We start from the raw sequence: 14,929 nt of genomic DNA, 5'->3' as shown, positions 1-14,929 counted from the left end.
TCTGTTACCACATTAGGGAGTGGGAAAGCTCACCAAATAGATGAAAACAGTAGTCCCAGTCTGTTACCTAAATAGCCATTTACCTCCCTTTATATCATAATATTGTTTTAGATAATGCAAAAAAAAATCATCTTCATAGCATTATATAAGCATAAAATTTATTATACTGACCACTTCATAGTTGGGCAAAATAAATACATGATTGGCTTAATTACAACTGTGACAATAAATGGCGAGGAGTAACTGAAACCTGTTGGCTTGCTCCCAATTTAAAAAACAAACAAAAACCATGCTGGCAATATGAAAACTCTTGGTCAGGACCCAAGGTACAAGTCATGACTCAAACCTATGCAGCCCTGAGGTTCCCCTACATCACCAGAGGAATAAAGTGCTGCCCTTGTCATATTTTTCCTGATTGGAAGATTCCCTGACAAAACAGCAATTGGGAGGGGCTCTTACAAATTCCACCCACTCTATAAAGAAAGAGGTATGACGACAGCACTGGGGGACAACCAAGGTCTACTGAAACGTAAACGGGTAAAACAAAAAAAAAGAGGCTCCTCCCAGAAATGTAATCGGACAGCATCCCTTTGACAGAGATCATTAAAAAGCTCAGGTGTGCAGTATTTGTTTCCTCCCGGCTTGGAGGAATGTGAATGTGGGTATGAGAGGGTGGCAGGGCTGCAGAGGGAGGCTGAGGAACACCGCAAGCCTCGAATCACAGTCGGCCTCTATGCACTGGTGTTCAGGACCTCGCTCAAGGGAGATAAGAGTCATAATTATAGTAAACACCAAGGCTTGCAGGGTTTTGCAATCTCAACAGGGGTAGACAGTGTTTAAAATTCACATTTCTGATAGTCAGTGTTTTATTAGCATCTTGATGTTGTTACAAGGCTACATTAAGAGTTTTTCCCAATTTTTTCCCAGGGAAATATGTCAATGAGCTCTAGGTTTCAAATACGTATTGATAATTCACTATATACCAGATAGTCTTATAGGTGCTGGGGATACACCAGTGATCAAAACAGATGAAAAAACTATGTCTTCATGAAGTTTATACTTTAGCTGGAGGAGACAGATAATAAACATAATAAGTAAATAAGGTACATAATAAGTAAATAAAATAAATACCTACGCAAAATACATTTACATAATAAGTAAATAAAATACATAGCATTCAGGTGGTGAGATGTGCAAGAGAGAAAAAACAAAGCATGGGGGCGCCTGGGTGGCTCAGCTGGTTAAGCCTCTGCTTTGGGCTCAGGTCATGATCCCAGGGGATTCCATTGGGCTCACTGCTCAGCAGGGAGTCTGCTTCTCCTTCTCCCTCTGCCCCCCCACTCATGCTCTCTTTCTCTCTCTCTCTCTCTAATAAATAAAATCTTTAAAAAAAAAAAAAAAAAGGAAACAAAGCATGGAAGGGGGATGGGTGGAGGTTGTAACACATACAGGATCATCCCCTATATTCTCCTACGCTGTAGATTCTTGGCAAATAAGAACAGCAACAACAATCCTCTTCCTGCTGGTAAAGACCCCTCCTGGCCAGTGCACAAAAGAGGAGAGGATATGGGGAGGGAAAAAGAGAACCTAGGTAAACCGAAGAGTGGGATCCAGCCCTAGGTTATGGCTTTCCCACATTTTACCCTGTTCCTACTTCAGTTTAGATTTCTGTGCCCAACCTGGGTAACAATGTTAACAAAACCTGACTCCCATCTACTTCATGGAATACTGTGTTGATAGGTCATGTGGCCTATAAGCTGACCCCAATATATATTTATCTTCATTTGGCTATTAAAAAGTTCAATATGTGGTTTTTTTATGTTTCCATCATCACCTATCGATTGAACACTTACTATGTACCAGATCCTGCTCTATGCCCTGGAGGTACAGCAGTAAGACACACAAGGTGTCCATCCTCAAGGAACTTACATTCTAATAGGGGAGATGAAAAATTCAACAGTAGACTGAATAGAGAAGATACTGACAAGAAGACTGATGCCATTGAATAGTCCAGGTATGAGATGATCAAGTCCTCAACTTAGATGGCTCTCAAACAAACTGAACCAAATTCTTGACTATCTGTGGTTGCCTACAAAGCCCTTTCTATAGGGGAGTCATGGTAATAGTGGAAATCCAACTGTGGCTATTGGGTCTTTCTAAAATGTTGAAAGGGCTGCTTCCTCTCTCTTACTGACAGTCTGTTGTGTGGACAAACAGAAACATACCCTTCCACCTCCTATGGGTTTCTATTTTGTGAACTGCAAGAGTGTTATTCCAAGTGGTATAAATAAGCTTGCCTTTGGTTTCCAGAGTCTTTAGCAACTTATCATAGCACTACTGTTTTGGGCTTTTTTAAGTGGCAGTAAGAACCATTAACAGTAGTAAATACATATATATATATATATATATATATGTCATAATAACAACAGTAACATGTCCTTTTCAAAATAGAAAGTGGAGCAACAGATCTCCTTGGATTGCTGTTAGGCAGGGTATTCAGTAGGAAGGGTAAAGAGAGGAATTCAAAAACACACACTTGGAGAAGAACCAACCCACACCTTTTATGTTCAAAGTCACAGGATGCTGAGTAGATGCAAGAGACGAGAGAACGAAAATGTGGTTATATCACACCCCAACACCTTGGGGAGAGAAGCCTAAAAGATAGGAAGCAGAAAGCTATAAGACAGTGTGTTATAAGCACTAAATGCTTTTTCACACACATGCTCAGCCTGGCTGATTTACCCAAACACTCCTCTCTAGCCCGAGTAGCTCCATGGAGTCGGTTGTAATTGTAAAGCAGCCAGAAAGAAGCAGCTCCTGAGTGTGTGCAGAGGAGTCCCTCCAGCCGAGACAGCACGGGGACCCGCCTGACAGCACTTTGACATTTCATACCTCGGACCCAGACTTTGCAGACACAACTTTCTGTGTGCACCTCAATATGATCACAGGTAATGTTCATACGTATGACAGGTGCTTACTGTAAACACTGCTCTGAAAGAGGTGCTACCTTGCATGCCTCTCAATGGTCAGGACCGCCTGCCAACCGAAAAGACAAGATCTCCAAGTAAGTTTACCGCCTCTGTCTGCAGCAGCCCGACAACTCAAAAATCATATCATTTGGCAGGGTTTCCCACGTGGATCAGTGACAATGAAGCTCACTTGGAAGATTGATGGAAAGGCTTTTTATAAATTGCACTTTCAACGGGGATCCCTTAAAGAAACATATACTACCTATCGCTTCCCTTTAGAAACTTGAAATATCCCAGTCAGGATGTGCTGTCCTCTAAGATGAAGCTAACTTATTTCAGTGTCTTTTTTATTTTGTTTTGGGTCGTGTGTCTATGTGTGCGTGCGCGCGTGTGCTCTCAGACGCAATAACTACAGCAAAACAAACTGCCAAGGAGCTTGTATTCCCATCACTGTCCATTAGGAACAGAACGTCTGCAGGATATACTTGGAGAAAAACTGTTGTTTTTTCTTTTTTAACTGCATTAGATATTTGATGCCAATGTCCAATGAAATGAATATCTAGTAGTAATGAAAGGTGTCTTGGGGATCTGCCTGGTCAACAGAGGAGCAAGCTGTAAATGTACAGCTAACACTAGAGCTTCCTGACTGGGGTGACCAGCTGTTCATTGTTTATGAAATATTTTCACAAAAAATACTGTGTATTTTCACGTCACCTCTCCTCAGCACCCCAAACCAGACAGAACCCAATGAAGTGAATGAAATTCAGAGATCTCTGTCCATCAGTCCAGTTAGAATTCTGGCCACTGTCCTGAAAGCAAACACGCTATTTCACTATTCCAATATTGCTAGGAAACTCCAATTATTTGTTCTGACCCCCACTTTCTCCAAAAACAGCCCTTCCTTCTAGTAATTATTTCCCGATAGAAAGAATCCTAAGAAAATATCAGAAGTTGAACTAGGAGGGGCGAGGGAGAGGAAAATTTAGCAGCCAGAATGAATGCTGAATTTGAACTGTTGGTAAGTTCTTGGACCACCTGCCAAGATGTTTGCAAGCATTTTGCAGAGAGTATCTTCCTTTGATTAATAGTCTGTAGCCTGAGTCCCCAGACTTTCCTCCTTGGGCAAAAAGGACCAGAAACATCTCCATGGATATTGAGCTACTACAACTGAAATCTAAGGACATCTCCTCTTCCCCCCAAAGAAAGTATGCTTTGGAAATAGCAAGGCATTCTAAAACACTCAAAAAAACAAGTCTCGGTTGAAAAAAAAGGTAGCAGTGACTGTAATTAACAGAGAAGCAGTTGTGGAACGTCTAGGGCTGTATTTAAAGGGGCCTGCAGGAAGGGGGTGAGCACTCATGGCTGTAACGGGATACTTAAGATAGCGATTGCAGAGAGAAACGGGGCAGGGGAAGTAAATAGATTTACTTACAGCCCTCGGAGCCGAAGCCAGATTTTCTCGATCTGTTCGGGTTGCAGGTATTTCAGAGAGTTGCTCTCAAATTCTTCAATCTCCTTGGTTGGCGACTCCATAGCTGCAGGTTATCACTGGGAGTGAGGCTGTGAGAGTTTGGACTGTCCCTCCCCGCCTCCTCGCCGGTCCGGCCCTCGAGCCCCAGCCGGACGCCGCGCGCCTTTGCCTGTCACTTTCTGCGTGCGCTCCTCCTTTCTGCGCCCACAAACCCGGACTTACTGCGGGCTCGCAGCGCGGGCGATTCCCGGCCCAGGTGCCTCCCGGAGGCAGCTGCGGGAACCAGCCATGGTCCCGAGCTAATACCCAGAACAGGGATTGTGCTTCTGCTCCAGGAGAAAGCACCTCGGACCTATTCGGATTTTTTTTTTTTTTTTTTTTAAACAAAGCCACAGAAGCGATCAGTGTAGCAGCTGAAGGATTTGGGGGAGAAAGGGAGACCGAGCGGGGAGGGGAAGCGCCAAGGGGGAACTGGTGCGGGCGGGGTGGTCCGACCCGGAGGCCAAGCACCCCACTCCCCGCGCTCCCCCCCAGCCCCGGGCGCCCCGCGGCTTCCCTCCTCCTGTCCCACCCCTTCTCTCCCCTGCCTCGCCGCGTTCGCGCCCTGTCTCTGTTTTCTTTCACTTACCAGCAGCCCCGCTGACAAGCGACAAAACTGACAACTGAGAAAAGTCGTCTGTCAGCGCGCGGGGGCTGGCGTCTGGTCTGACACCCGCGGGCGCGGAGGGAGCGGCGCACCGGGCAGCGCCGTCCGCGGGGCACACGCTCGCCGGGCTCGGGCCTCGGACCGGGAGCCCCGCGCGCCACGCAGAGGCCCGGCGCGCACAAAACGCGGCCGGAGGCGCCCCGCGCGCAGTCCCGGGGAACCGAGGGCTACGGCCCGCAGGAGCCTGTGGGCCGAACGGCGAGGCGAGCTTCCGCGGAGTTCGTGCTGGGAGCTCTCAGGTGCGGCTCACCTACACGCCCGCCAGAGAGCCGGTTCCATTTTGAAATAGTAAAGCAATTGGTAGGGATTAAAGTAATCACACATCACACTTAGAAAGTCCTAATATGTTCTTGCTAATGAGAGATTTCATTTCTCCCTCCCTCCCCACCCACCCCGCCATGGTCGGGGGGTGGGGGGATTGGTGCCGGGGAAGGAAAATATAAACCAACGGTGAGGAGGTAGGAGTTTCCACCCATTAATGCCACATATTCCTCAAGAGGTCCCTGCAGGGCGTGATGGTTGGGCGGGCGTTGAGACTGGCAAAGAGTTTCAGCTCCACAAAGTGGCAACTCACTGTGTCCCCCTAGGTCATTCACAATGTCAATAAATCACTGTGCTCTGGAAGAATGGGACAAGGTATGGAGTTGGGGAGGGAAGAAGGAGGGGGGATTAAGAGAGAGACTAAAGACAGAAAAAGAGAAGATTCTGGCTCAAGTTGATTGCAGCGCTGACATCACAGAACTGGTGGTCAAACTCCCATCTAGATGAAGCCACTACCACCTCCCAGGGCCATTTCAAAGCTGGGACTCAGGGCTCCTGAGATTCTGGGTGCAGCTTGCCCCATAGCCTTATTTTCCTCCCTGGCAGATTCTTTCAGTCACACTCCCAGCATCCTTTGGCTAGCCATCAGTTATATGCCTGCTTCTCAAAAGTAAGATAGAGGTAAAGATAAGAGCTAGTTTTTCTTCATTGTTCCTGTAAAGTTACATTCATACGACCTTATAAAGGAATACAATGATATAGTGTCTAGATCCTAAATGCTCACCCATTTGGTAGTTGACATTTACTTTCCAGAAATTAGAGGTGAGAGTGATGGGGATGGCATGACTAGCCCCATTCATTCCAGTGGAAGAAGGTACCTTCCTCAAGGTAAAATGACTGACCTATCTGATTGAAAAGGACTTACACACTCACCTACCACACAATCTGAAGGCACCTCATTAAAGTCAGTCCTTGATTTTCTGGAAGCACACACATTATCACTGAGTTAACACATTACTACCAGACAAAGATAGCATTAAGCAGCCAACATGTTAACATGAAATTCATTTATCTGAAAAGAACCAATTACCTACCCAATGTCACCCAGCAGGGAGCAGTAACCTGCTAAAACTGGATGTTTAAAAAAAAAAAAAGGACATTATTTTAATAACTTGTTTTGGGGATGCAAGATGGGAGGCAACATGGTCCCCAAATGAGATTACCATCTCTGTGCACCTTGGGCAGCCTGCTGTCAGAATATGGAAGTGTAGTAATGAGAGTAACAGCAAACAGGTATCCAAAACTATCTATAGTCCAAACACTGCTCCAAGGTTCTATGCTCACATAATACTAGCAACAACTCTAAGAAGCAAATACTATTCTTATTGTCCCTATTTTACAATAAGAGCTGAAGCACAGGAGGTTATCCAGACCTACTAGAAAATGAACTGACCTGGAAAAGACCAGCATTTGAGTTATGGCTCATTACCCTATCCAGTACAAATCGGTCTCCCTCACAGGGTCCCATTTTCCACATGGTTAAAGTAAAGAATTTCGGTATAAAGATTTTTTTACATCTTAGTTCCACCTTTATGATTCTACAAGGTCATCTGGAGAGAACGGGGGAAAGGAATTGCTGAAAAGGGAGATAGATGCCTGTTGCTGAAAACATATTTTAATTATGGTATGGTTTCTCCAAGGACTGGCCTGGGATGAAAAGATGCAAGGGAATAATAAAGCGAATTTTCTTCCTGCCTTCCACCATACCTATCACCTTTTCGTCGTATGAGTGGGATTTGGATTAAGCCAGAGAAAAGCAAATTTTGGAAGAAAAAGAAAAGGAACAGCCTTTCACTGCAATTAAGCCAATCAGAGAGGGAAGGCAAAAAATACTATTTTAAAAAGTTTCTAAAGTAATTTTGTTTCATTTTTTAAAACTGAACATGCATCAGAAAGTTAGTAAGGATGTATCACTTTTCTTTATTATAGAGACATATAGTTTTTGGGGCTGGAGGGACCTTAAAGATAATCCGGTTTAGAAGTTTACAAATTTTTTAAGCAACAGAATATTTTATTTAGAATAGCATTTTATAAAGGACTCCAATGCATACCTCATGTTGAAAAATTAAAGAAAGAGCTGCTCTGGTTGAATGGGGAAGGGGGGAAGTTCTTAGTTCAACAGGGACAGAGTTCACCTCTGCCTTCTCTATATCCCATCTCTGTGTGACGAATACTCCCACTTCTCAGATGAGAAAACTGAGCCCAAAGTACCTAAGACTATCTTAGGATTTCTTGCTCCTAATCCAGGGTTGTTTCTAAACCACACTAGGAAAAAATCTGTCTTCTCTCTGCCAATAAAGTATTACTACTATTAGATGCACCATGTTATTATGTCACTCAGATTTTATTCTTTTTATCTATCACAGACAGGATATGCTTGACAGTTGCAGCAAAATTATGAGCCACAATTTCCATGGGCAGTCCACTCAGAGACAAGCAATAAACAGATGCAAACCCACTGAGAAACAAAAGATCTAAGAAAATGCAAAGCCACTCACAACTTCGCTTGGGAGGTTAATTTCCATTGTGACTTCCTTATCCAGCTTTTTCAATAAGACTTTTTAGGAAATCTTATATGGTGAAACATCACTAAATATATATATAGACATGCATACATACATAAATATATAATGCATATACACATACATATACATACACATATATACATAAATATAACTGCCAATTTAAAACAGTTCCCCGGGGCGCCTGGGTGGCTCAGTTGGTTAAGCGACTGCCTTCGGCTCAGGTCATGATCCTGGAGTCCCGGGATCGAGTCCCACATCGGGCTCCCTGCTCGGCAGGGGGTCTGCTTCTCCCTCTGACCCTCCTCCCTCTCATGCTCTCTGTCTCTCATTCTCTCTCTCTCAAATAAATAAATAAAATCTTTAAAAATAAAAAAAATTTAAAAATAAAAAAAAAATAAAACAGTTCCCCAAATAAACATAGAGTAACTTAGTCTAAGTACTAGCAAACCTCTGCATAATCAGCATTAAGTATCATAAGATCAGAGAGAAAGTGAACTCCCTGTCTGCGACAGAGTTCAAGGAGAAGCTGGATGACTATCAGACAAGGGAGTAGGCATCAGGCTTTGTAGACATAAGAATGACCCCTCAGGTCCCTTTCATCTCTAAGATTTCACGACCCAATAATAATCATAATAACTACAATCATTAGCCTTACCAGTTACTGAACACTACCATATGCCAAGTACCATGCTAAGCATCTCACAGGTTGTTTCATTTCATCCTCAACAAAACACTTCAGAAGAGTTCATCATGCCCATTTACAAGTAAAGACAGAAGAGGCTCCCAAAGGTCAGATCACTTTTGCAAAGACAGACACTTAATAAGAGGGAGAGCCAGGTTTTAAACCCAGATCAGAGTGCAAAGTTCCTGTTCTTTTCCCTCTGTTATACCACCTCCCTGCAGACACATAAAAAGATAAGTAAAAGGGTATATAACAGAGAGGGTGGGGCTGTAGAAACACAGATGAAGGGTCACTGATACTGGGGGGAGGGAGATTAGGAAAGCAGAGGTGACATTCAAACCGGATCTTGAAAATGGATGAGTTGAAGTTGCTTACATGGAGGATGAATGAAGGCAGGTAATTCCAGAAAGAGCACAGTGCATGAAAAGAAACACAGAAGCACGAGAAGGTGTGGAGGGTATAGCTGCGCACAAACAGTTTTAGATGGCTTGACTGTAAGTGCATGACTAAGACGATCAGGAGAAAACACTGAAAGGGTCAGCCAGACTTTGTGGTCATGGAAGAAACTCAGGCTCTCTCCAGATGATGGGGAACGGGGTAGGGTGGGGGGTGATGCTAGGTGGAGGAAGGCATGGTCACATGTCGAGGGTACCCACTGCCCTGAATATGTAGCAGACACTGAAGTCAGCTCTCCAGGAACCTGCCATGGGCATATGCAACAACCATGGGGCAAATGATAACCAGGGCTCCATAAAAAGAATCCAACTATCAAATACAAACAAGCTCCTCAGCCTACGAAGAAGGAAGAGTTGCACAAAGGAAAGAGACAAAATCAGAAAAAGCACACCATTTTCTTCCATGAACACCTATCTTCCAGCTTCGAGATTAGGACTGTTTGCTTTGACCTTCACAAAGCAAACCAACGCCCTTGTTACATTTTTCATGATTTGGCAGTGGCATCATCCAGAGAGTCTGTTGAGGGGGAAATTCTGGAGAAGCATTTAGGATATGGCAAGTAGCACCACCAGGCACCGCAGCTCCTCCTTCCCGTTCACACCAGATATGAGCCAGCCCCATAACACACTGTCAACAGAGGCTCTTCTCTCCCATCGGCTTCCCTTTCCAGCAAGGGGCCTCTCTGGTGACAGTCACACTGTCTTCTTTCCCTTTGACACTTTCTCATTTTGGTTTTATAATCTGGGGCAGACTCTGTCTCAGGAAGCACCTCTACTGGAAAAAAGAAAGTACAGGAAGAGGAGTGAACTGCTAAGCCCAGAGGACTCCCATTCTCTGGCCCATCTGAAATGGGGCTCTGAGCAGCCACCATCTCAACTATCCAGAGTTTGGCCAAGAGGGCTAGGGAGAGCAGATAGGAGAAGAAACAGGATAGAGTCCCAGTTCAGGTGTGGTCTCATTGAACCTGCATGTGACCCAGTTTCCACCCCTCCCTCCGGCGGGGTCCTTCAGTTGCTGTGACAAACTCATGTAATGCTTCCAGTGGAGGTGGCACAGGCAAGTAGAGGACTAAGCATAGCCCTGAATCACATGGGACCTAGGATAAGATACTTTTCTTCTCTGGCCATGGGCTGAGTTGGGCTCCGTGACCTCCAGATCTTTTCAGTTCTCACATACCTTTGAAACCCACAGCCTGGCCTAGGATAACCAAACTTTTCATGGGCCCCCCAAAAAGCTACAGGGAAATCTGGAGTCTGACCACTGGCTAGATGTGACTCTAATAAACATAACTTCAGTTGGTCAATCAGAGCCATCCACCCTGTATCTCTGAACAAAGTGACCAAAGGGTGACATGTAACTAAAGCAGATCTAATAGTGGTTCCTTATGAGAGATTTGATATGCCCCTGGGAAAGAGAGAGGGTCCATTTGTCTTTCCTTTGAGACAACATTATAAAGCTTGAGGTTATCTTGGCCCTGGGGTTATCCTTTTACCATGTAGAGAGAGTACACCAGAAAAATGTCACCAACACAGAGAAAAGCAGAGAGAATAGCTAAAGACAAAGAAACAAATGTTAAAGGATCTTTGGAGCCCCTTGATCCTGCAATGCCTGAAGCCAGAGCTATCCATGGACTTTTTAAGTTATATGAACCAAATAAATGTCCCCTCCCCCCATGTTCTTTTCACTTAAACAACTTGAATCAGATTTCTGTCACTGACAACCATAAAAATCCTGACTAACAGAACTCCCATAGAGGATTTTGTAAGTAGTTTTGTTTTGTTTTGTTTTGTTTTTTAAGATTTTATTTATTTATTTGAGAGAGAGAGAATGAGAGAGAGCACATGAGATGGGGGAGGGTCAGAGGGAGAAGCAGACTCCCTGCCAAGCAGGGAGCCCGACGCGGGACTCGATCCCGGGACTCCAGGATCATGACCTGAGCTGAAGGCAGTCACTTAACCAACTGAGCCACCCAGGCGCCCTGTAAGTAGTTTAAAAAAAAAAAAAAATGTATGGCCCATGCCTTAAACATTGAAAGCTCTCGTAACATAGCAGAGCTATGTTCTCATCCATCCAATAGGACATGAAGGCAAGGAAACTGGAAATGGTACAGGACCTTGGAGTGGGCAGGGCACCTGAGGTAAATGTAAGGAGACTTTTTATCTTGATAAATAGATACCCCAATAATTTTGTTTCAGTAACAGTTTGGTAATGGCCTACCAAAGCATTGCCATTATTATACAAATGAGTTCCTCAAAGCGATCCCAAAGTGAGCTAAATACATTATTTTTATCCCCAGTTTAGAAATGAAGTGGATGAGGGCACCTGGGTGGCTCAGACGGTTAAGCATCTGCCTTCGGCTCAGGTCATGATCCCAGAGTCCTGGGATCGAGTCCCGCATCGGGCTCCCTGCCCCTTGGGAGCCTGCTTCTCCCTCTGCTTCTCTCTCTCTCTCTCTGTCTCTCATGAATAAATAAATAAAATCTTTAAAAAAAAAAAAAAAGAAATGAAGTGGATGAGGTCCAAGAGGTCTGTTGGCTTCCCTCCACTGGTCTACCCTCCAGCTAGTGGCCAGGTAGCATGACAGTATGCGGCTTTCTGACTCCTGGCCCTCGTGGCCACTCTGCCTCTCAGAACATGGGGCCAATCCAGCAGAATTAACGTGGCTGTACTAATGAAATTGAAAATTTCATTCATGGAAAACTGCTGATGCTACAGTCAGCCAAATTCTGGCCCAAATGCACATAAATCAGCGGGTTGTTCTTTCTATGGCTGTAAAGCAAATTTGAATGTGGAAAACCCCGGTGCTGAAAGGGACCTTAGCAATCCTTTTAACCAAGATGCTAATTATGTTGAGAGGAACAAGCAGCCCAACCAGGTTCAAGAAGGCCCAGTGCAGAAGGCCCAGTGGCAGAGCTGAGACCAGAAGGCATGTCCCAGTGCTCCATTATCCCTGAGCCTCCTTCCCGAATCTCGAGAATGGCTCCTACTCCCATCCGAGGATGTGGTTTAATGGATTGTTCACAGGTAAGAAGAAGGAATGCCCACTGAAAGCATAGGCCTTTGGCAAAGGATTCCCGAAGAAAAAACTAGAGAAGAGAAACTCCAGGAAAGTGAAAATGCATGTGGTGGCACAGGTGATGGCAAGAAATCAGTGTGCCTGGTGTAGGGGACCCGGGAAGGGACAGCAGGCAAAGGCTGGACATGCCAATTGAGGGGAGCTGGGGCCGCCATACGAAAGCTCAGTCCTTTTATGCTCTTGTCGGCAGGGAATCGTTAAAATCTGTTGAGCGGGTGTGTAGTAGATGCAAAGTGGAATTGTGACTTAACAAGTATAATTTATAAAGAATGATAAAAAGTTTTTTTGTTTTGTTTTTTTTTTCAAAAATTGCTTGGGGCGCCTGGGTGGCTCAGTTGTTAAGCGTCTGCCTTCGGCTCAGGTCATGATCCCGGGGTCCTGGGATCGAGTCCCGCATCAGGCTCCTTGCTCTGCGGGGAAGCCTGCTTCTCCCTCTCCCACTCCCCCTGCTTGCGTTCCCTCTCTTGCTGTGTCTCTCTCTGTCAAATAAATAAAATCTTTAAAAAAAAAAAAATTGCTTTTGAGTTGCCACGAGAGAAAAAGATTTGCAGATTCTTGTCTCTGTAGCAGGGCAGGGGATGGGTTGGGGGGCGGGTGACACAGACACAATTTCACAAACAAATGCTAGGACTTTTAAAATCCATTCATTCATGCAACAAACTTTGCTGAGTGCTTACTATGGGCTAGGCACTCTGTGATAGTAGGTATGCAGTGGTCAGTAAAAAACCTAGTGCCTGCCCCATGGAATGTCAGTCTAATTAGGGAAACAGATAATAAATAGATCATCATAAATCATGAGAAGTGCTAAAAAGACAATAAACAGAGTCCCGTGCAGAAAACAATAGGGGTGGGGCCTATTTATAAATAAGTTGGCATTAGCCAACTCCTGCTATATAACAAACCACCCTCTAAAATGTAGTGGTTCAGAACAACAGCAACCACTTTTTGCCTCTCTTGATTTTGGGGGGTTGACCAGGCAGTTCTTCCACTGGTCTTGTTTGGGGTCTCTCATGCACTTGCAATCAGATGGCACCTGGGGCCATACCGATATGGTTTCACGCACACGTGGGGCCTTGGCTTGGAAGAGCAAGCATTCCAAGAGGGAGGAAGCTGCCATTCCTCTCAAAGGCTGGGCCAGAACTGAAGAGCATCACTTCCACTGCGTTTGGTTGGTTAAAGCAATCACGGTGCTAGCTCTGATTCAAGGTCAGGAGAGATAAACATTACCTCCCACGGCTGGGGGGGAGGGGAAGGAAGAAAGTAACACAGATTTTAGGGCCATCTTTAATCCACCTAGGTGGTCCAGAATGGCGACATCGGAGCCAAGACCTGAAGGAGATAAAGAAGTCATCCAGCTAACAGAAAGGAGGAAAACATTTCTGACAAGAGGGAACAGCATATGCAAAGATTCTGAGGCAGGAAAGAGCTTGAAGGCAGTTGGGTTGTGGCTGGTGTGATGTGGCAAAGGGCAGAGTGGCCCGGGGTGAATGGGAGGAGGAGCTAGGTAGGGCCTTAGTAGAGTCCTAAGGGCGGCTTTCATCTGAAGTACAAGGAGAAATCACTTAGGGATTCCAAGAGATGTGTTTGTAAAAGGTCACTCTGGTTGCTCTGTGAAGAATGGCTGGAAAGGAGTAAGAAGGCCCCCCTGGCTTAATCAGAGATGCTAAATGATCTCAAAAAGTGACCTGGGGCACTGGGTGGGGCTGTCAGTTAAGAGGCCTGCTCTAGATTTTGGCTCAGGTCATGATCTCAGGGTCCTAGGATCTAGCCCTACCTCAGGCTCTGCACTCAGCAAGGAGTCTGCTTGAGGATTCTCCCTCTCCCTCTTCCCCTCTCTCCACACACACTCTCTTTCTCTCTCCTTCTTTCTCTCTCAAATAAATAATCTTTATTTTAAAAAAAAAAAGTGACCTGAACTGAGGAGAGGCTCTTAGACCCATAAGTTCCAGCATCCAAAGCCCACAGTGACAATACTGAACTAATCCAGTCAGTGATGATGAACTAATTTCCCTGTTGGTAGTGTTACTACAGGACTCACTAGACTAGTGTCCCAGAGGGCAGAGATCACAAGTGTCCTGTCCACCACTGTCCCTGAGGGCATAACAGACCAACGGGCCCAAGACCAACTGGGCTTCTCAGAGAAGGACTATGAAATGTATTTCATTTATGGTCCAAAATGATTTCTGCCATAGAAACTATATTCAAAGAGCAAACCTGAGACATGGGAATAAATAAATCTTCAACTAGATGAGAAGTTAATTTGGGGGTTGTTTGGGGAAAGGCAGTAAGGCACTGGCCAGGTTTGGTGCATAAAGGGTTAACTTTCAGTTATCTGGCAGCTATACCTCCAGATAAGTGAAATGTTACTTTTTGTGTGATTAAGGTCAACAAGGGAAATTAGGGAAAATACTCCTGACAACATTTTCAAAATTGCCCTCCAGGACACCTAAATGGCCCATTCTATTCCCTCTGATTCTCAGAAGTGAAAGGATTTTTAAGACCCAGGAGAATAAAAGAATAATATCTCCGTGAATGCCTTCCACCCATACACTTTTGACAGATTCATGCTAATAAAAAAGACCCTGAAGGCACCCTGATCTGGCCCATAATCCTTCATACATACAGACTGACAGACTCATCAGAAGTTGGCATATGCTTATATTTCTACTTCTGAGATATAAACAGACTCCTATAAGCAGGGAGTGGGACCTGATTTACGGAGA

The 14,929-nt window shown here is 44.8% G+C and overlaps 1 protein-coding gene across 5 annotated transcripts in view; it reads right to left on the bottom strand.

Moving 5' to 3' along the window:
* The window catches only part of PDE1C (phosphodiesterase 1C), a 409,149-nt gene that overhangs the window by 286,485 nt on the left and 107,735 nt on the right, over window positions 1-14,929 (bottom strand). For 3 of the 5 annotated variants that reach the window (XM_045864460.3, XM_045864459.3, XM_045864461.3), the window contains exon 1: window positions 4,402-4,965. The exons of 1 other annotated variant lie outside the window; for it this stretch is intronic. In XM_045864460.3, coding sequence (XP_045720416.1) covers window positions 4,402-4,502 — 101 coding nt within the window. In that variant the 5' untranslated portion in view covers window positions 4,503-4,965. Of the gene's footprint in view, window positions 1-4,401; window positions 4,966-5,068; window positions 5,338-14,929 lie in introns of those variants that run through there. One more of the 5 variants, XM_045864458.3, reaches the window with a different exon arrangement.

The sequence above is a fragment of the Mirounga angustirostris genome, unplaced genomic scaffold (genome assembly GCF_029215605.1).
Source record: "Mirounga angustirostris isolate CCGP_5_RB_7025 unplaced genomic scaffold, mMirAng1.0.hap1 SCAF_12, whole genome shotgun sequence".
In the NCBI taxonomy this organism is placed as follows: Eukaryota; Metazoa; Chordata; class Mammalia; order Carnivora; family Phocidae; genus Mirounga; species Mirounga angustirostris.
The sequence above is the reverse complement of the archived record's forward strand: the minus strand, read 5'-3'. Positions and strand labels throughout refer to the sequence as shown.